We start from the raw sequence: 22,719 nt of genomic DNA, 5'->3' as shown, positions 1-22,719 counted from the left end.
CTGCTCCCGTAAAGATTTACAGCCTCAGGAACCCTGTTCAGGGTCACTATGGGTCGGAACCGACTCGACGGCACTTAACAACAACAATATAGGATCAGCACTGGACTGTGAACCACAAGGTTGGCAGTTTAAGCCCACTAGCCTCCTAGAAAACCTTATGTAATGTCGCTAGGAGTCTAATCGATTCTGACTCTTAGCAACCTTGTATAGGGTTTCCAAGAAGTGACTGGTGTATTTGAACCACCAACCTTCTGGTTAGCAGTCCAATACTAATCCTGAAGCACCACTGTAATAAGATTTAAAATCTTAAGTGTGAATCCTCTCATTCTCTTCTTTTTAATAATAGTTTTGGCTATTCCAAGTCTCTTAAAATTCTATATGAATTTTAGAATTAACCTGTCAGGGATTTTGATAGAAATTGAATCTATAGATCAATTTGGGAAATTGCCATGTTAGCAATATTAAAACTTCTTACCCATAACTACAGAATGTTTTTCCATTTACACATCTTCTCTAATTTCTTTCATCTATGTTTTATAATTTTCAAAATAAAAGTTTTACACTTCTTTTGTTAAATTTATAAGTATTTTATCTCTTGATGCTATTGCAAATTGAATTAATGTCTTAATTTCATTTTCAGATAGTTTATTGTTAGTGTGTAGAAACACAACTGATTTTTGCATATTGATGTTATATCCTACAGCCTTGCTAACATTGTTTACTGTATCTAGTAGCTTTTTAGTAGATTTCTGAAGACTTTCTCTATAGATCATACGCAGAGGAAGCTTTACTTCTTCCTTTCCAATTTGTATACATTCTATTTCTTTTTCTTGACTAAATTGTTTTGTCTAAAATCTCCTATACAGTGTTGATATGGTTTATTAGAATGATTTTCAGATTTTAAAACAACCTTGCATCCCAGGGATAAATCCTACTTGGTCATAGTGTATTATTCTTTTTGTATGTTGCTAGATTAAATTTGCTATTATTTTGCTGAGGATTTCTGTATCCGTATTCATGAGAAATATTATTTTGGAGTTTTCTTTCTTTTTTTTAAGCTTTTATTGTGATTTGGGAGCATGTTTACAGAACAAGTTGATTTTTCATTCAATAATTCACATTTTGATTGGTGACACATTTTGATTGGTGACATAGATTACAATTCTCACATGTAACAGCACTCTACCTACTTCCTCCCTGTGTTTACCATTTCCATTTGTCCTTTCCTATCCCTCCCTACCTTCTGAACTTTATTCCTCAGTAAATGCTGCCCTTTAATCAAGTATGATTGGTTCTTCTCAGGAGTGCATACCTTCCTCTAAAGAGTTTCCAAGGAATGACTGATGAGTTTGAACCACTGACCTTGTGGTTCAAACCAACCTTGCAGTCCACTGCTTTAACCTACAAGCAACACCAGGACTTTTAGGCCTGTATAATGTTTGGCTGAAAATAGAGCCATGGTGATGGCTTACAGGGTTAAAGAGTGGTTACAGTCATGCATTGTAGGCTCAGCCCTGGACTGTGAATTACAAGGTCAGCATTTCAAACCTTCCAGCTAGCTCTTCCTTGGAAACTCTATACAGGGTCACTATGAGTTGGGACCAACTAGACAGCACTTAACAACAACAGCCAGTTTATCAGACCATTAAGCCTGCTGTTTTTTGGTTGTTGTTTGGTGTTTTTTTTTTAGTTTTGGTTCACATTTTTCTTCCATTCTATCAAGAACATCCTATTATGATCCCTTTCACAACAGTTGACAGTGGTAGCCGGACACCATCTAATTCTGGTCTGAGGGTCAAAGAGGCTGATTGTACTCCTGTGGCCTTTTAGGTCTTTGGGCTAATTGTTTCCATGATTCTTTGATTTTCTCTACTCTTCTTAGCTCAAGACAGGGAGAAACAAATAGTTGTACCATAGTGGAGTGTTCTTGTCTTGCTGTGTTTGGTTTTGGTAGTACAGGCTTCATTCATAGTATGATTGGGAAGTGTTCATCATCTTCTGTTTTTGGACGAGTTTGTGAATAATTGCCATGAATTCTTTTAAGTATTTGATAGAATTCAACATTAAAGCCATCTGGGTTTGAGCTTTTCTTTGTGGGTAGATTTTTTTGTTGTTGTGGGTAGATTTTATATATATATATATAATTACTAATTCAATCTCTTCACTTACTATAGGTCTATTTCTTTTTAAAGATGATCTGCTTCTTGCTGAATCAGTTTTCAGTAGTGTATTTCTAGAATTTGTTCATTTCATCCAAGTTATCTAATTTATTAGTATACAATCATTCATGGTATTCCTTTATATTCCTTTTTATTTCTTAAGTTCAGTAGTGATGTCCCCTGTTTCATCGTTCATGTTTTAATTATAGTAATTTGAACCTTTTTGCTTTGTTTCTATGTTTTCCTGTTCTTTGTTTCATTCATTTTCACTCTTCATTTCTTTTCTCATGCTTGATTTAAATTTAGCTTGTCCTTTTTCTAGTGTCTTAAATTGGAAGGTTAGATTATTAATACTGAGATTTTTTTGCTCATTTTTGATATTTTATGACTTCAGCTATATGTTTCCTTTTAAGTGTTCATCTCATAACTTTTGGTATGTCATGTCTTCATTTTTATTCATCTCAAAATATTTTCTAATTCCCCTGATGTCTTTTCTTTAACCTATTGGTTATTTACAAGTATGTTGTTTAATTTTGATTTATTTATGACATTCTTTATTACTAATCTCTAATTTCATTCCAGCAAGGTAGGAGAGCATGTTGTTGTTGTTAAGTCCCTTTGAATTGGTTCCAACCCATAGCGACCCTGTGTAGGGTTTCTGAAGAGCAGCTGGAGAGCTTGAACCACCGACCTTGCAGTTAAAACGGTTTGCAGTCTGGTGCAGTAACCCATAGTGCCACACCAGGATTGTATCATTTCAGTCATTTAAATTTAATTGAGTTCTGTTTTATATCTTAGCATATGGTCAGTGCTAGAGAATGTTCCCTGTGCACTTGTGGGGAATGTGTACTCTGCTATTGTTGGATAGAGTGTTCTATTGATGTCTTCTATATGTAGTTGCTTTATACTATTACTCATCTATTTCCTTATTAATCTATTGCTTAGTTTTGCTATTCATCATTAAAGGGAAGTATTGAGTTCCAACTATTATTAATGAAATACCTATTTCTCTTAATTTCTGTCAATATTTGTTTTATGTATTTTGATGTTCTGTTATTAGGTAATGTTGCTGCTAAGTGCCGTCAAGTTGGTTCTAACTAATCTTGACCCTATATAGAGTTTTTAAGGCTTTAAATATTTGCAGGAGCAGAAAGCCTCAACTTTCTCCTACAGAGCAGCTGGTGGATTTGAATCACCAACCTTATGGTTCGTAATCCCACATTTACACTACAGCATCACTGTACTCCTATTATTAGGTACTATGTGTTTATAATTGGTATAGTTTTTGGATGGATTAACTTTTATCATTCTGTGCCTCTTTCTCTTTCGTAACAATTTTTGCATTTGTATAGCTACTCTTAACTTTCTTATAGTAACTCTTTGCATGATATATCCTTTTCTATCATTTTACTTTCAATTTGTATCTTTGAATCTAAAGTTTGTCTATTTAATACCACATATAGTTGAATTTTTTTCCCCCCTGTTTGGTTCAGTCTCACCAGTCTGCCTTTTGATTGGATTGCCTAATCCATTTACATTTAATGTTATTATCCACTATATTATTTTAAGGAAGTCCTAGTGTGGCACTGTAGGAGAAGCACTGGACTGCTAAGGTTGGCAGTTTGAACCTACCAACTGCGCCTTTGAAACACTATATAAAGGTCACTATGAGTCAGAACTTATTTGATGACACTTAACAACGACATATTATTTTGAGACTTTGTGGGGTGTTTTTTTTTCTTCTTCCTTTCCTAAGAACTAAAGGCCTATTCACAGTTTTTTTTTGTTCTTTTGAGAGCACGCTCTCCCTGGCTTTCTTGGTGCTAATGCTAAACAACAAGAAAGGAATAAAAGCTAGGGGACTAGTGGTTGAATGGGGAGTAAATGTTGGAAGGTTAGGCTGAACCATACATTTTTGGCTAGGTACTATCTAAATGATTTAATATTAAGACTCTCTCAATGTGATTCTTCCTGTCCCATGCCACCCTCTTCATTGTTTATGAGTGGGCTTTTTAAATGTGGAGAACTTCTAGGAAATAATCTGTTTAGCTACCTGCCCACTAGGCAGTCTCCTGTGTTCTGGTTACTTACGGAGAGCTCAATGAGACAGGGGGGAAGGGGGTGCTGCAGCATCAGTGCTGGGCTGCTACCACAGGCTAGCAGTTCAAACCACCAGCTGTCGCTTGGAAATGCTATATAGGGTTACTATAAGTCAGAACAGACTCAATGGTCCATAACAACAGAACAACACTTCTTGACTGAAGTCTTGTGACTGAGCTTTGGAGGAATGCTAAGGGCTGTGCCTCTCCCTGATTGAGCAATTGTGACAATGTTTAGGATATGCTCAGGGCACGTAGCTGAACAGACACATTCTGGGACATGACATTAAGAAAGAACAGACCACCCAGAAATATTCCATATTTTACTTCCTTGTAAGATGTTTTACTGCTTTTACCCAGTTCCCTAGGCATAATCTTAAAGGACAACCTTCAGCTGGGGGCAGAGGAGAGCACCAATTCCTGGAAGGGGGCTGGAAACGAAGTCTTAAAGATCTATGCATGTGTGATATCCCAGAATAAGTTTCATCTGCCCTACCAGAACATTTGTGGTAAAATCCATCTTGAAGAAAAACTGAACACATACCCAATTATCAAACCCCCATCTTCAATGGGCCACTTCCCAGAAATTCCCACCTATCTTTATGAATAAATTTGATGCCTTTTCCACCTAGTATTGTTGAGTCAGTTCTGGCTCATAGTGTCCCTGTATTAGTTTTTTGAGGAGCAGCTGGCAGATTTGAACCACTGACCTTTTCATTCAAACTAACCTTGTGGTCCAGTGCTTATCCTACAGAACCACACCAGGATTCCTTTCCCACCTAAAACCGCTTAAAACCCCAGCAAAGCCTTTTTTCAGGGAGAAAAGGGTTAGAGTTGTCTAGAGTGCCCCCTCATCGCCTCTGGTCAGATCTTTCCTCTAAGTAAATTACTTAAGTTTTTAGTCGTATGAAAGTCTGTCTAATCTGATCATTCTTGGTCAGCAAAAAATAAGGACCCCTAAAGGAAACCAAAATAAAAAATTTTGGGGGGGATGAAGGAAACAAGTGTAAACTGCTACAATTTGATGAACCTGACTTATACTTACAGCTGTAGTAGCTCAAAACACCAACTAAGAGGGAAGAAGCCTTCACATCAAGTATCAATCCTATCGCCTCTGTGCACTGGGTAGATAGGGACAGGCAATTTAGACATTGGCTACCTAAAATGAGGGGGCGATAAAGGCACCAAGTAACTGGCTTACAAGGTTTCAAGAGGGAGTTTAGTTTCAGAGTATGTGGGGGAAGGTAGAACCCCCACTGAATAATTTTCATCTTGTCTAGACGGGTCTGGTTAAAAGAGATGGGAATAAGATTCTTATGATTCAGTAGTGAGTAATTGTAATCATGACTCATTGCAACTGTCACAACTATAAAGGCAGAAGTCTTATAACAAAAACTGGGGAGGAGTTAATCTTGCAGTCCAGAAACACAGGACCCTAGGACCATCAAGGGAGAAGAGCACAAGCAAAATGCGGGACCCTAGCCAGAGAAGCAGCGACACCAGAGATGGAGGCAGAGATGAGGACATGGAGAGAGGGAGAAGCTGAGGATTCTGGAGTCATGAGAGACAGACTGAGTGCTGGCGGCCAGGAGGCAGGCTTGCAGAATGTGCCCTTTGGTTGTTTAAATTATTACATATTCCTCAGTGTTTTTGTATACATCCACCCCACCTGATCCCCCCAAAAGAAACACAGGGGGTGGAGATAAGGATTCGTCAATGCAGAGTCATTTCACACACACACACACACACACACACGTCAATACCTACTAACAGCTGGCAGTTGTTGTTATTGTTAAGTGCTGTCAGTACTTGCCTCACTTTGAGAAATGATTGAGCCAACCCTTTCTTGCAAGAAATTTTTATCACAATCACCATCACTTGCACCAACATGTGCAACTTTTAAATGATTGAAAAGACTTTGAGCCTTTTCTTGCACTAAAGTAAGGCAAAGTAAGAACCATATGCACTTATGACTGACCTACAAATCCAATGTAAAGATACACTTAGGAACAGACCTCATATATAATCCAGGGACTGCTTATCATTTCTAAATTTTCATTGAAGACAACTGAAAAGGGATAGATCTAAGTCCTGATTCCCTTCTAATCTGTTTAACGGGATGCGGAGGGGAGGGATGAGGCGGAAGCATTTCTGTGCTGTCGGACGGCAGATCTTTATTCATCTGTCCAAAGTCTGCAAAGATGCCTTTGTAACCATGGGAAGGGGTGAATGATGTGGCAATGGGTAGCCCCATGACATATAGCAAGAAGGCCAAACAGAGGGACCTGCCAGTACACTTAGGATGGCAGGGCTTGGCCTGATGCACACTTCTGGAGAGAAGACAAGATTTAATGACAGAATGAGGATAAAACCAAGAGGGCGTGGGAATGAGAAAGCCAGCTCCCGCCACACATCCACAGGACTTCTTTCTAGGTTCTGACTGAGTCTAAGGGGCCCAGGCCTTTCTTGGTCTTCACTTGTGACTGTTCACAGAATGGACAGATGGTCTGGTCACCCACACAAAGCCAGCACATTGTCAGCATGGAATTTTCTCCGAAGCAGAAGAAAAAGGCTTACCACTCTATATGGGGCTTTGTTTCTGGGAGCTGGAGCTTCATTTAATAAACTCTTTAGTTGGGGAGTTGAGAGAGGCTCATTTACATAGTAGCTTTGGCCAACCGTCAAAGGTGGTGGTTGTTGTTGTTAAGTGCCATGGAGTTAGTTCTAACTCATGGCTGGTAAGTTCAAACTGACCTTGTGGTTCAGTGCTTTTCCTATGCTACCTACAAATTAATCTCATGATTTGAAACTGTCCTAGTGACTATATCTCATCCCATGAAACACTTCCTTTCTCTTTGCCCCTTCCCTTCCTGCTTCCCAGAGTTGTTCCTCTCTTGCTTGGGCTTCTTCCTTCTGCGTTTATTGTCCACATGCTGCACTACTCATCCTATGGGCTTGTTGGGAGGGACAAGAGGAAGTGTCGCTCTGTTCCCTTTTTAAGTCTTCTGGTTTCTCACTAAGAACCAGGAGTGGACCTCCCCAATCACTGCTTTGCCTTGTCTCCACCCCAGGAACTCCTGCATTATTTAATTGGCACACTGCTCCTCCTGATCGCCTCCATCATTGCAGCCTCCAAGAGCTACAACCAGAGTGGACTCGTGGCCGGAGCGGTGAGGATGGTCTTATGGCTGGGGGTTGGGGGGGTAGAGGATAAGGGAGAACTGGAGGGTTGGGCTTTAAGAGTGATTTCATGCTTTAAATGCTCATTTTCTTCCTGATGGAGGCACAAGATAGGCTGGTTTGGAGGAATCTTTCTTCCATAAAATCATATCCACATTGATGCAGCCAGCAGCTGTCTCCTGAGAGCCTGAAATCTGGGCCCACCACAGACGGTCTTGTCTACAAATCCCAATGTTTCCTGCAGCCTGGACCTTGTAGGAGACAGCCACTATTTAAATCAGCTGGTGATCCAGTTCTAATGCATATTTGTAATTTGATTTCTGATTTAGCTAATTGTTTGCGGTTTGGTAACCATGCCCCGTATTGATTTTCTTAACTGATGAACTGAAAATTACAGCAAACGTCAAGTTGATTCCAACCCCTACTGACATTGTATATGGTTTCCAAGACTCTCTAAATCTTATGGGAACAGAAGCCTCATCCATCTCCTGCAAAGCCATAGATGGGTTTGAACTGTCAACCTTGCAGTTAACAGCCAACCCACAGTGCCACTAAGGCCCCAATTGATGAACAAGCAAGATTTTCAAAATGAGCTTTGAGGAAACCTCTGTGTGTGGCAGCCACTCTTTCATTTGTACATGTTCCCCAAATCCTCCAGACTCTAGGATAGGAGTGGATTGGCTCCTGAAATTCACTGAGGGACAATGGAGTCTGTCCTACAAAGGCCTGTAGGGGACAGAGCTTCACTGCAGGGGGTTAATCCAAGCCTCCAAATGCTGTTGGTACTTATGGGCCTCCCAAGTCCCCACCCATCCCTGTGCTGTCTCTGAGGTCAGTGGTGTTCACCACCTGCTGAGCCACAGGGCAGATGAGGAAAGGGACAAAGAGGAAATCCTGCTCACTATGATTCCAAGAACAACACGGTGACAGCCCCCTTAGGTTTATGATTCAGCTTAACCAAAGCTAGAATCTATTATCCTGGTACCTAGGACCAAACCTGGGCCATGGTAGTGGGGAGAGAGGGAAAGGATAGAAAATGGTAGTCTAGTTCAGGAGAAGAGACCAAGGCATATGAAACAATTAGCAAACAAGGCAACATGGTCTAGAATAGCATTATGTAGTGATGTAATATACTGTTCAATTATGCAGGGCAGACGGTTGGAGACCAGGATGGTATATAATGTGCTAATTGTGCAGAACAGACAATGAGAGGCAGGACAAGCTCTAATAGACTAATTATGTGGCACAGACAATTGGTACAAAAAGAGCCCAGAAAGGGAAGCCAGGGAATGAGAGATGGGTGTGGGCTGGTGGGGTCAGGTGTTTATGCAAACCAGCAACCAAGCTTGACAGAAAAAAAAACTAACCTTACTGAAAATCCAGCCCTTCATCTGGCCTCTCCTGGGCCTTTCCTAGGAGGTTTTAGCTGATGAGTTCCGCTTTACACCAAGGTCGGCATTGGGAATCCGTGGCCACCTGAGCAACAGTAGAGCAGAGTGTGGACTTTGGAGCCAGGATTCCTGGGCTCAAAGCCCATCTCTGCCCCCTGCCCATGTTTTCTGAGGTCTCAGGGCAAAATATCCGACTTCACGTGCCTCCTTCTCCTTAGCTACAAAATGGCGGGGGTGGGAGAGATAACTAGCACCCACTTGGCCAAATTGTTAAGAAGGTTAACAGAATTAACTCACTGATGAAGGACTTGCTTAGGAATCCCTGAGTGCCACAAATATGTGCCCCACTCCACTACTGGCACAAAAGGTTGGCCATTTGAACCCACCTAGAGGCCTCTTGAAAGATAAACCAGGTGATCTGTTTGTGAAAGGTCACAGGCTTGAAAACACTACAGAGCAGTTATACTCTGAGGTTGCCATGAGAGGGGGTCAACTCAACTGCAGAGAACAGCTACCAAGGACTTAGAACGCTGACTGGTACATAGGAAATGCTCAGTAAATGTTTACTGCTACTGCTAACAGTATTGTTCACATATTGGGAAAATGACTCAAAATCCCCAAAAGACAACAAGTTTGCACCCGCTTCTCCCCAGGTCACTTGACAAGCCTCCTGCAAGGCGGTCCCCGGTTCCTAGTGTATAAAGTGAAGAGGTTGGATTAGACTCAGTTTTCCTCACACTTGAGCATTGGATGGAGCCTGAAAAAGGGAAAGAGCTTTTCCTTCACTTATTTTAATTTAATATTATTTAAATATGTGCAAACGTAAAATTAGCTTCTGGCTCTAACCAGACCATGCTGTGAGCCAAAACAGATTTACAAATGAAATTTACAAATGAAGTGCAAACCCAGTAAAATTCATTTTAATGTTAAAAATTTTAAAACCCAAATTAAGTTTTACAATTCTGCATTTTTCTTCTTTATTAGCCCAGGGTAATTAAAGTGTAATAGCTTGGACCCAGCCAGTTGTAAACATAACCCCAAACATGGCACTGAAATTGCTGAGCAGTTCCTGGTTGTAAAGTAGTCTCTTATAATAGGGATGGATAAACATTTCCTATAAAGGTCCAGATAGTAAATATTTTATGCTTTGTTGGACATCCAGGAAACCAATATAGCAAGAAAGCAGCCATATGCAAAATATAAGCAAATGAGTGTCACTGTGTTTCAATAAAACTTTATTTATAAAAACAGATGATGATTTGGCCCTCCAGCCGTAATTTTCCCACCTCTGACATAGAAGAGCCAAAATATGCTTATATTATTATTTATAAATTATCATATAACCAATATTTATATGTCACATAGAAATACTTGTAGAGCACCTACAGGGCCTAGACAATAACTCTAGACAATATGTACTGGCATGCCTAAACTTGTTATAATATTCAAATCCTTCCATGCTACTCTCATATGAAGGAGGTCTGGTTAAGTACTTGCCTGTTAACCAAAAGGTTCAAACCCACCAGCTGCTCCTGAAGAGAAAACTGTGGCAGTCTGTTTCCGTAAAGATTTACAGCCTCAGCAGCTCTCTGGAGGCAGTCCTACCTTGTTTTAGAGGGGCACTGTGAGTCAGAATGAAATGAATGGCAGTGAATCCAGGCCCTGGACTCTCCAGCCTGCTATTGATCCAGCCACTCAGAGGCTAACAGTTGACCCAGCCCTGGGGCTGGGGCAGCTTCCAGGATGCCACCTATGGGTTGCTCTGTTCTGATTGGTCAGGCCTGAGCCATTTAGGTTGTTAGGTGTTTTGAAATCATAGAAGCCAGTTTAATAAGACTGGACCAGTTCATGATAAAATGAATGGGAGGTATACTGAAATGCTCAATTAAACATTTGCTAGCTGAGCCTCAACTCATTTTGCATCCTGCAACGTGGGGGCAATAATGCCCCGCCCCAGCAAGAATATGGCTCAGAAGGCGCGTATAACCAGAGTCTAGAGCAGGGCCTTGCTTAGAGCGGGCCCTCACTCAGTGGAGCGTGTCACTGTTTGCCCTCTCTCTCAAGTTGGACCTTCTGGAAAATGCAGAAGTGAAGAACCATTCTTCGCTCACAGCCACACCTTTCATTTCTGAGAAGCCTTCTCCTATGAGTACTGCTAGCTTCCTTTATCTTGTCAAGTAGGAAAATCATACGTAGACGTTTTCCTGATCCAGGAAGAGAACTCTGTGAGAAGAACTGGGGTGGAGTGACCAGAAGGAGGATGAGGTGGTTGGATCAGATGATCCCAGGTTCCCTTCTGGATAGTCAGTGCAGGGGAACAGACCGAGATGAGAAACAAGGCTTTGCGAAGTGCCCAACCCTTTTGACGGTGGTATCCCCTACACTCTCTCCTGTGCAGGTATTTGGTTTCATGGCTACCGCCCTGTGCATGGCAAGCATATGGTTGTCCTACAAGATCTCATGTGTCACCCAGTCAGCAGGTGAGTCCCACTTACCTGACCACAGAAAAGTTCCCTAGGCTCAGGATAGGAAAACGTGGTCATTCTTGAGTTTAACAAGTACAGGACATGATCCTGTACTGAGGGAGCACATTCAGGCCCAAGGCAAACTCAGATGCAACCTTAGAGCTCAGTGGCCAGTCAGAAGAAGATATAAGCCTCCAAGACCTTCTACTAATCCCTACCTCCACTGCTTCCAGGGATGATTTATATTTCCAGTCTCTGATGGGTAAGCATTTTTTGTTTTCTTTCCTTTTTTACATAACAAAACATTTGCCAAGTCAATAATTTTTACATGTATAATTCAGTGACATTAAGGAACCTTTCTAAACTACTATCCTTTTGTTTTTCTTTCCATCTTGGGTAGTGGTCATATGTTTGACTTTTAGGTTCTAGGTGAGCATATACAGTTTTGAATTTATATTAAAAGGATTAGACTTTATGTGCTATTTTATAACCTGCTTTCTCTCTCTTAACCATGTTTACAAACATTTCCCCAATATTATTAGGTCTCCTTCTCCATCATTCTTAATGGCTCAGTAATGTTCTATTGCATGATTGTGCCACGATTTATTTAATTCTTCCATTTGGGGACATAAAGGATTTTTTATTCTTTGCAATTAAACAGTGTTGAAATGAACGTCCTGTAATTTAAATCCCTATATACATCCCTACTATTTTTTCATACTTAGAATAACTTGCTGAAAGTAGAATTGATGAAAGTCAGGCCTATTTTTTTTATTATTATTATTAATTTGCTTCTTTCTTTGGTTCAGTGATGTCCTGTTGTGTGATTGTGCTACAGTTTATTTAATTCTTCCATTTGGAGACATTACAGGTGTTTTATTCTTTGCTGTTAAACAGTATTATAAAGACCATCCTTGAATTTAAGTCTCTACACACATCTCTACTATTTTTTCCTATTTAGAATAAATTCATAGAAGTAGAATTGATAAGAGCTAGGCCTATTGTTCTTTATTAATCTACTTCTTGCTTTGGCATCCCGATGTAGGATAAGCACTGAACTGCTAACTGCAAGATCAGTAGTTCAAATCCACCAGCTGTTCCTTAGAAACCCTATACAGGGTCAGAACTCACTCGATGGCACCTAACAGCAAGAACAATTTCTTTGATCAAGCATCTCCTTCCTTTGTGCTTTTTTGCTTGTTTTATTTTTATTTTTTTTAATTTTTATTGTGAATTATGTGATAGTTTACATGGGAGAACATTAGTTTTACATTCATCCTCTCATATATTGTTTCATTGCCATGGTTACAATCCCCTCCATGCATCATCAACCAACCAAAGCGTATATCCTGCAAGCCTGCCCCTCAGTCATCAGCACACAGCCCCTCTCCCTCCTTGGTGCTCTCATGTCTTTAAAAACACACAAAGAATATGAGAGAACGCACACTAAGGTACTTGTCATGTTGTGAGAGTGGTCCTGCGCAAGGCTGTCACAGCAGATGTTTTTTGTGGTTTTTTCCCCAACTGTTTACTCTTTTATTTTTACTATCAAATCTATCCCTGATCTTGTTTCACTGAATATAATGAGACCATACTATAATTAGTGCTACACAAAAAAGGTGAGAAACAGCAAAAGAAAATTGTCTGATGTTTGAACAAGATTTCTTTCCTTTGGGTGCTTGGGCTTAAAATCCAACAGCCAAATGAGAAAATTACCAGAAAGCATGGTCATCAAAGTAGTCACCTAAAGTGGTTTCCATATTTTGAGATCTAGAAGCAAAGCTGTCAGGAGACCAAATGTCAGACCCATAGCCTTGGCCACGCTGAGGGCCTGCATGTTGATGAGCACCTGGTAGCTGACCCACATTGAAAAGACAGATTCATTTAAATGTCCAAAGGGCACATTTTGCAAGCCAGCCTCCTGCCTGCGGGCATACTGCCTTTCTCAGTCCATGGGCCGTCCTCTGCTGCTCTGTCTCTCTATGCCATTGCCTCTGCCACCATCTTTGTTGTTGCCACTTTTCTGGTTAGGATCCCTCACTCCTCTCATGTTCTTCCCTCTTGATGATCCTAGGGTCCTCTGTTTCTGAAATGACAGATTAACTGCTCCCTGCTTTAGGTTACAGTTGTGACAATTGCCATTAGACCTAAACAGTTACTCACAACTGAGAACAGTTACTCACAAATGAATCATAAAATCCTATCCCACTCATCACCAGACAAGAGGAAAACTGTTCAGTGGGGATTCTATTTTACCCCCCTCATTCTGACACTAAGCTCCCTCATGAAAGCTTTCAAGCCAGCCACTTGGTACCTTTATAGCCTCCCAAGGTCATCGGGTATCTATGGCACATGGCCAATCTCAGCCCATGTCTTCTTTGCTGCATTTCCCCACTTCTACTCATAAGTTGGCCAGGCCAGTAACTAGAGCGCATACCTGACTGTTCATGTGTTTCCCTTGAGTTCCAGTCTTAGAAAGAGGTTTACCCTGATGGACTGACTCTTCTTGCCTTGATGGCTCCAAGGCAAACAGTCTGCTTGATATTGTCACAGCCAAACAGTATGCTTTCTCCCTACCCCTCCCTCTTTAGTCTTTCTTTCAAGAAGTATCATCTGCTCCTCTAGCCATTCTGGACTGGTCTGCATATCCTTTCAGTTGGGAATGTCCCACCTCTGAATGTTTTGGGTGGGGCTCAGAATTTCATCTAAGGCCCCATACTCCACAAAGGCTTAACAAGAAACCTGTTTCCCTGGGCACATTCTAGTACCCTTTTAGATAACCCAATCAGTTATAGGCTGAAGACGGGCTAACAGATTTTTTTGTGTTCTCCCAGCTACCACTGGCATAGAAGTTAGAGGATGCTAAGTCAAAGAAGCCAGTCACAAAAGACCACCTACTGGGGGACGGGGGGGACTACAAAGGCAAGAGTGACTGGCTTACAAGCTTTCAAGAGGGAGTCTAGAACCAGAGGGTACGGAGGAAGGTAGAATCTCCACTGAGTAGCATCCAGTCTGTCTGGGTGGGGATGATGAAAGGAGATGGGGATGGCTCTCATGTGGCACAATAGTGAATAATTGCTATCAGGACTGACTGAGGGTTGGAAATGTAAAGGTAGACATTTTGTAGCAAAACAAGGCAAGTAATTGACTTTGCAGTCTAGGAGCGGAGGTCCCTGGGACCACCAAGGGAAAAGAGTGGAATGCGGGACCCTACTCAAAGAGACAGTGATGGCAGAGATGGAGGCAGAGATGCTGATGTGGCAAGATGGAGCGGCTGAGGACTCTAGACCCAGAGAATGAAAGGGGCTGTGTGCTGATGACCCGGGGGGCAGGCTTGCATGATATATATACTCTTTGGTTGGTTGATGATGCATGGAGGTGATTGCAACCATGACAGTGAAATGATATACGATAGGATGAATGTAAAGCTAATATTCTCCCATGTAAACTATCACATAATTCACAATGAAACATTAAAAAAAAAAGACCACCTATTGCATGACCCCATTTACATGGCATGTCCCAAATAAGCAAAGCTACAAAAGGTAGATTAGAGGTCACTTAGAGTTTAAGTTGGGATGTTGGAGGGCAGGGGAACATGGGAAACGGGTGTTAGTAAAAGATACACTTTTTTTTTTCTTTGAGATGTTTTCATCATCTAAAATTAACTGTGGTAATGGCTGCACATATCTGTGGATATGCTAAAAACTACTCAACTATAAAGTTTACCTGGGTGGATTATATGGTATGTGAGTTTTATCTTAGTAAAGCTGTTTTTGTTTTGTTTTTAAATATGTAAGTGGTAAAAAGTGTAGAATGTGAAAAAATCAGTCAGGAGGTGAGTGTGAAGTTGACAAATCTGTAAATATTGGGGTAAATATGTTATTTAAATTTATGGGTGAACTCTCAAAAAAAAAGCCCATAAAGGAGTTAGAAGGGCTGTCTCCGAGGGGAAGGACTAAGGTTCTGAAGGGGCAGGAGGAGTGGCGATAGGAGTCCCTTCTGCAATATTTCATTTATTTTTAGACATGTATTTTAACCCTTCCATAACCGGATTATTTTCTGCTTTGAATTTTTTCATTGACACCATGTGTTTCCTTTAATAGAAGGCATACTGAAATCAAGATGGAGGAGGGGACTTTAGAAAAATAATAATATGGATTTTGATACAGTTATGTAGGACACATATGTCCCAAGTGAACTCTGGTGGTAAGATTGATAGAGTGAGGCCAAGTTCTTCAGATTCTCGCAGTTATGTAGGTCCCTACCAGGTAGCAGCATGGACTACATACAACTGGGATAGCAGTGTCCCAAGAAACCTGAGTGACTAAAAATGCTGGTGGGAGATCTATGTCCTACAGTTAGGAAAGGGTTAAATGCATAAAGTAATTCCAAAGAAAGTGGGGACCAGGTAGAGGAAAAGCAATGTATTGAGTGGAGCTTGGTTCCTTCCTCTAGAGGAGCCTTCCTCCCCTCCCCACCCCCCCGACCCCACCCAGCCAGTGGGCCTGACCTTGCCATTTCCTTCTCCAGATGCACCTGTCTGAGGTTGACACTACTGCAGGCACGCACCGCAAGAGGTTCTGCTGGGGACTAGCAGGATGCGAGACCCAGCAGACAGGAGACCAGAGGAAGGGCTTCTGAACCTGTGTTCCTGTGCCAAAGTCAGGCTGCTGGGCAATGAAGGACCCTTCCTCTTCCCTTCTGCTCTCCCCAGGGCCAGTTCCCTGGGCTCTTGGACCGGTCCAGCCTCTTTCTCCTGTCTCTCTTAGTGATTACTCTTCCCAAGCAGCTATAAGGGAACTGTGGTCTCTTCTACCTGCTTTCAAAACCACCTCAGGTACTGATGACCCCATTTAACACAAGGGAGGGGTTTCCAGAAACCATGCATAAATCTGCTTCTATTTCATATTTCTCAGGGATTAGAAATTGCCTTAAGTCCTCTTCAAAAACAAAACCACCTCTTAAGTTATCTAACTTGTCAACTCAGTCTGGAAGATACCTGTCTTTCATAAAGTGAGTCATGCCTGTAGAAACACTATATGTGATCATCCTGTCTCGAGTCTCCTGCCTTTGTTATCGTTGTGTGTCTGTGAGTGTGTTTTCAAATAAAATACTGACTTGACCAACTGCAGAAGGATTTCTTATTAAGCTATACTATAAAACCACTCCTGAAACCAAGTTTCTGTTCTGAGTTTATATCCTGCATGGTGTCCTAAACCCCACACTCTGTGTAAAGCCAAAAATCCAAGTCCACCGCCATCACACTGACCCCAACCCATGGCAACCCCACATGTTACAGAGTAAAATGTGGGTTCTTGGCCATCATCTTTATGAACAGATCACCAAGCCTGTCTTACACAGCAGCACTGGATGGATTTGAAGTAACCTTGAGGTTTAGTAGTCAAGCACCAACTGTTTACACCTAATCTTTTGTTTTTCTCAGCATCTGGGTTCATGTCATAGGATTGAGTTTTAGGTTCTCGGTGAGCCTGTATGGTTTCTTCCTCCTCTACTGTGATACCAGTTTCTGCATTCAGTGTGAAATAAGGAAGGGGTTTTGCAGGAAGTTGACGGTTGTGTCTACACTCTGACAGTTCGTCTTCCTCAGCCATCAGATGTTTAGTTGGCTAGACAGAGGAAGAGAAAGTGGAGCAAATGTGTAGGGAGCAACTCTGTGCTGCAACACAACATTTGTGATCACATCAAACCGACCGTAGAAGTATCACAGTCATTATTAGAGATGGGAAAATTAAGGCTCAGAAACTGCTTGGTTAGCATCCAGGTCTCTACTTGGCTTCCGGGCCCATCCTCTCCTGCCAATCACAAAACCAAACCAGCTGCTGATAAATTGACCGAAGCTCAGTTGGTATTTGAGGCTACTGTGGATACCAGGGAGGAGACCCTGCAGTTTCTCCACGGTGCCTCACCAAACCGGGACTGCAGTTTTACCCCAGGGAGGGGCATTCAGCTGCCCAGGTGAGAACAAGAGGGTGAGGCCTAGCCTCTTATTCCAGGTGTACTTAGTCTGAGCTCTTAAAAAAAAAAAAAAAAGCCGGTAGGATAGTTGGATGGATGGGTAGATGGATAAGTAGGTAGGTGGTGATTTTGTGCCACTTAGCTCTGACTCATAGCAACCCCATATAGGGTTTCCAAAGCTGTAAATCTTTATGGGAGCAGAAAGCCTCATCTTTCTCCCTTGGAGCAACTGGTAATTAGAACTGCTGTACTTAGAGTTAACAGCCCAGCTCATAATCCACTATGCTTCCAGGGCTCCTGGGTAGGTAGGTAAATAGATATAGATATTTTAAGAAATTTAATTGGCTCCTGTGATGTTGGGGGCTGGCAAGGTCAAAATCCATCTGGCAGGCAGCAGTCTAGCTGGCAGTGTTGAGTCTGAAAGCTGGAGGGCAGGATTTCTGTTACAGTCTTAAGGTATAATTCCTTATTCTCTGGGAAACCTTTTTTTGCCCTTAAAGCCTTGAACTGACTAGATGAAGCCTGCCCACATTATAGAGAGTAATATTTTTCACTTAAAGTCAACTGATTGTAAATGTTAATCACATCTGCAAACACTTTCACATCTAGACTAGTATCAGACCAAATAACCGGGCACCATACCCAACTGAAGGAGCTCTGGTAGCGTAGTGGTTACAAATCAGGCTGCTAACATCAAGATTACCAGTTCGAAACTACCAGCTGTTCCGTGTGAGAAAGATGAGGCTTTTTGCTCCCGTAAAGATTTATAGCCTCGGAAACCCTGTACAGGGTTGCTATGAGTCAGAACCGACTCCACGGCACATAACAATAACAACAACATACCCAGCTGGCATAGTGAGTTACCCAGTGGGCTGCGAATTGCAAGATCAACTGTTCAAATCCACCAGCTGCTCAGAAGGAAAGAGAGGAGGCTGTATGCTCCCATAAAGATTTACAGCCTTGGAAACCCTACATAGGGTCACTATACATTGGAATCAACTCAATGGCAGTTGAGACCCAGGAATCTTCTAGAACTTTTATGCAAAATGTGGTTCAGCCACAGGGGCATCACCTGGGAGCTGGCTAGAAATGCAGGATTCTAGGTGTAGCCCAGACTGTCAGAGGTGGCACTCTCTACATTGTAATAAAGACCCCGCAGGTACTTTCATATTTGAAAACACTCTTCTGATCAAAGATGTTTTAGGGGCAAATGCAGTGCTGAGATCAAGTCCATAATGGAGGAAGGTCTGAAATGGTATCAGGTGGTAAGTGAGTGAATCTATTCCCTGTCACTACATCCACAGCTACATTAGGAAAAAGACTGCTTAGACCTCTTGTCTGTTCCCCTTTTGCACTCTGCTATGCCAAAAAAACCAACAGATCTGTTTTGGAAGAAGTGCAGCCAGAGTGCTCCTTGGAGGCCAGGATGGTCAAACTTTGTCTCTCATACTTCAGACATATTGTCAGGAGGGACCAGTTGCTGGAGAAGGATATCATGTTGAGTAAGGTGGAGGGGTCAGAGAAAAAGAAGAAGACCCCCAGCCAATGGATCGGCAAAGTGGCAGCATCAGTGGGCTCAAGCGTGGTAACAATAGTGAGGTTGGCCCAGGATTGGGCAGTGTTTCCTTCTGCTGTGCATAAGGTCACTCACTATGAGTCAGTACCAACTTGATGGCACCTAACAACAACAACAACAATAAACAGAAGGTTGGTGGTTCTAATCCTCCCAAGAGTGCCTTGGAAGGAAGGTCTGGCATTAATTTACTTGTAAAAAATCAGCCATTGAAGAGCCTAAGGGTGCAGTTTTAGACTCTGAGACACATGGGGTCACCATGAGTTAAAATCAACTGAATGGAAACAGGTTTGGGGTTGTCCTTTCCCACCTTCTCATTGCAGCCCTCAGAGGCCCCTGGTCTAGGTGCCCTGCAGGGTTAAGGAGGCAGAACAGAGCCTGTGATGAAGGCTGGCACACTGGCCCAGGGACCTAGGGCAAGTCACATATGACCTCCCTGCCCCACAAGTAACAGGTGAGATGTCACCGAGCATGGTGAACTGGGAAAAGTGAACTCTTTGTAAGGAGGAATAGACTTTGAAGGGGTCACATGGCTAGGGGGTAGGTGGGGGAACCCCCGGAGTTTGCACGCCTGAGTGTTTCATGAGAGGTGAAAAGAATAAAGGATACTGAAGGTCTCTCAAACTTTGCATACTTGCAAAGTAAAATGATATTACGTGTGGAGGCCATACTATTTATATAAGACAAAGCAGCACTCAGAAGCAGTATCTGTCATTGAGGGCCCTTCAAGGGAGCATGTGCCCGGGAGGCACTGGTAGTGTATGGGGAAGGCCCCTGATTTTCCATTTCACAGAGGAGAAAGCAAAATGCAAGTAAGATTAGTAATGGACCCTGGCTGTCTCCAGGCCTGGCCCATGACCATCCCCCTGGTGTGGGGCGGGGAGGTAGGAGGAGGCAGCTGTGCTGGGCCAGAGCCAGTCTGGCTTCCTCAGCAGGAAGTCGGCCCTGATGTCCCACACTAGAGTGTTCCTGAGGAAGGCTCTCAGTCACTGCTGTCTGGAGTTACTCCTGTACATTTACCTACTTAGCCCTCAGGCCACTCAGGAACTGAAATTGGGGGGAAGACAGGGACCCAGAAGCTGGCTTGCTCCCTGTGCTACCCCACCTCCCAGACCTCCTTAGTGTGAAAAGCAAACTTCTGTTGCCATGGAAACACAAGTCCTGGGGGCTCCTCAGCAACCGCAGCTTCCCTTGGGGGTGGTGTCTGAACTACATCCTTTGACTCATCGGAGGTGCTTAAGGGGACATACAAGGAGTTGATTTTGTGTGTTCTTTTTATCACATGAAAGTTCATTGAGCTATGCATTGATGATTTATGCTTTACTTTGGAGTCCCTGGGTGGTGCAAACAGCCACCAAACTTGGCTGCTAACTTGGAGTTTCTGAGTTCTCAAAGAAAGCCTCACAATCAGAAGAAACACCTGGCAATTCTATTCCCCCAAATAAACCATCGACAGCCCTAGGGAGCATGGTTCTATTCTGACAGATGCAGGGTTGCTGTGAGTCAGAATGAACTCCACAGCAACTGATTTGGTTTGGATGCATATTGTATTTGAATAAAAGATTGGGTTTATACACACACACATACACACACACGAGAGTGAGTTGAAAATTATCTGGTTATGGTAAAACACCCATCCATGTCCACAGTTGCTGACAACACTGAGCGTGCACCAGCAGTGATTCTGCCCAATAGATGAGTGACACTGGATTATGTGGCAAATCAGCCAGGGCTCTGCCTATGAAAGAATCCACAACGGTTTTGGGTTTTGAAAAGTTTGTGGGTACTGAAACAACTCACGGAAGAGCACAAACAGAAGCATTTGGACATCTGCAAACAAATTTGGACAGCTCTTTGAAGGAAGGTAAAAGTTTCTTTAAAATGTCATTACTGATAACAAGATATGGATCCATCACTATGAGCCTGAGAGTAAATGGCAGAGTATGGAATGGAAATATCCTCAATCTCCAACCAAGAAAAAGGTAGTCAGCCATCAACTGGCAAACTGATGCTTACAGTTTTCTGGGCTCCCCAGGAGCCACATTGGAACACTGTCAGGAAGAAGGCTCAGCAATCAACCATGCTCCTCACGGTGAGATGCTCACTGAAGATCTGAAGCCCAAATTTGGGATAAAACACAGAAGACTGCTATCCAACTATCCAATGTCATTGTCATTGTTGTCTTGCATAACAATGCACATTCAAACACTTCTGCCCACAGTTGACACTCTGCAAAAACTTCCTTTTGAGGTGTTAAAGAAAGCATCTTCCCTATAATCTTGAACTCTAATCTGACTTTCACCTGTTTGGTCCCCTGAAAGCAGCCCTTGGAGGATGAAGATTCATTTCTAATGAAGACGTAAAGACAGTGGTGTGTGTATTCATGGTTTGAAGTGCAGCCTAAAATCGTTTTTAATAAGGGAATCCGAAAGTTTGCTGACAGATGGACAAAGTGTATTGAAAAGCAATAAGATTATGTCAAAAAATGATATATTTACCTTTTCTAAAAGTTGATTAACTTCTACAGCCAGAGTGCAGGTAATTTTTGACTCACTCTCATATGTGTGCATGTGTATCTGTATGCCGTCCAATTGGTTCCGACTCATAGTGACCCTGCATAGAGTTTCCGAGGCTCTAAATCTCTACAGGAGCAGAAAGCCTCACTTATTTCAAATGGAGCAGCAGGTATACTCGAACCACCAACTATGCGGTAACAGTCCAACAAGTAACCCACTATGCCACCAGGGCTTATATATATGTGTACATGTTAACACGTATTCAAATACCCTTCTGTTATCAAAAGCAAAAACATTGACTCTGGGAATCTCTCAGCTGGCCAGGCCGCCAGCAGAGTGTGACTCACCTTGGTGCAGACCACGGACAGAGCTGCTCAAGGACCTGCAACTGTGTCGGAGTGTGAAGCAAGCTTCTCAAATAGGAAGACCATAGAAGAATTGATGCCTTTGAGTTATAGTGTTGGAAGAGAATACTGAAAGTGCCACGGACTGCCAAAAGAACAAACAGAGCTGTGTTGGAAGAAGTGTAGCCAGAGTGCTCCTTGGAGGCCAGGATGGCCAAACTTCATCTCTCATACTTCGGACATATTGTCAAGAGGGACCAGTCACTGGAGAAGAATATCATGTTTGGTAAGGTGGAGAGTCAGAGAAAAAGAGGAAGACCCCCAGCGAGGTGGATTGCAAAGTGGCAGCATAAATGCGCTCAAGTGTGGCAACAGTTGTAAGATTGGCCCAGGACCGGGCAGCGTTTTGTTCTGTTGTGCATAGAGTCGCTATAAGTCAGTATGACTCAATGGCCCCTAACAACAACCTCAACAACCTATCTGGGCCAGCCAAGACCCAGTACAGGAACTAATCAGAAAAATAGGCTACAACTGCATTTATCTCTTTACTTCAAATGTGGAGCTTTTCAAACGAATCCCACTGTTCCCAATGAAGAAATGTTACCTACTTAAATGAATAATTTATGATAATAGCATATTTCCTATTTTATATAACAGAGTTTCCTGTATGACTTATATTGAAAAAGGGGATTTTTCTGGGGTTGTTGGTGGTGTTTAAAGGCTGGAAACCATTGAGAAGGAAGACGGTATCTGGCAGGTTGACAGTGGGTTACTAGGGGGATGCAGAGGGTGACAGCCAAAGCTGGAGGAGGCTGGAAGGCTCCAGGAGAATCTCCATGGAGACCACTGAAGACCTTGTGAGAAGATGTAGAAACTGGTAGATGGTTGGGTTTGCTTGAGACCACTGAAGACCTTGTGAGAAGATGTAGAAACTGGTAGATGGTTGGGTTTGCTTGTCATTTTCTATATACACAGAAAAAAAAACCTTTTTTTAAGACAAATATCTCAATATG

At 42.4% G+C, this 22,719-nt stretch overlaps 1 protein-coding gene across 1 annotated transcript in view; it reads left to right on the top strand.

Moving 5' to 3' along the window:
* CMTM7 (CKLF-like MARVEL transmembrane domain containing 7) overlaps positions 1–15,938 on the top strand; it is a 98,126-nt gene extending 82,188 nt beyond the window's left edge. Inside the window, exons 3-5 of the mRNA XM_006859173.1 lie at positions 7,330–7,428; positions 11,228–11,309; positions 15,859–15,938. Coding sequence (XP_006859235.1) covers positions 7,330–7,428; positions 11,228–11,309; positions 15,859–15,938 — 261 coding nt within the window. The remainder of the gene's footprint in view (positions 1–7,329; positions 7,429–11,227; positions 11,310–15,858) is intronic.
* Positions 15,939–22,719: the final 6,781 nt, after the last annotated feature.

The sequence above is a fragment of the Chrysochloris asiatica genome, unplaced genomic scaffold (assembly GCF_000296735.1).
Source record: "Chrysochloris asiatica unplaced genomic scaffold, ChrAsi1.0 scaffold00030, whole genome shotgun sequence".
Taxonomy (NCBI): Eukaryota; Metazoa; Chordata; class Mammalia; order Afrosoricida; family Chrysochloridae; genus Chrysochloris; species Chrysochloris asiatica.
Note: the sequence above shows the minus strand (reverse complement) of the source record. Positions and strands in the feature narration are given on the sequence as shown.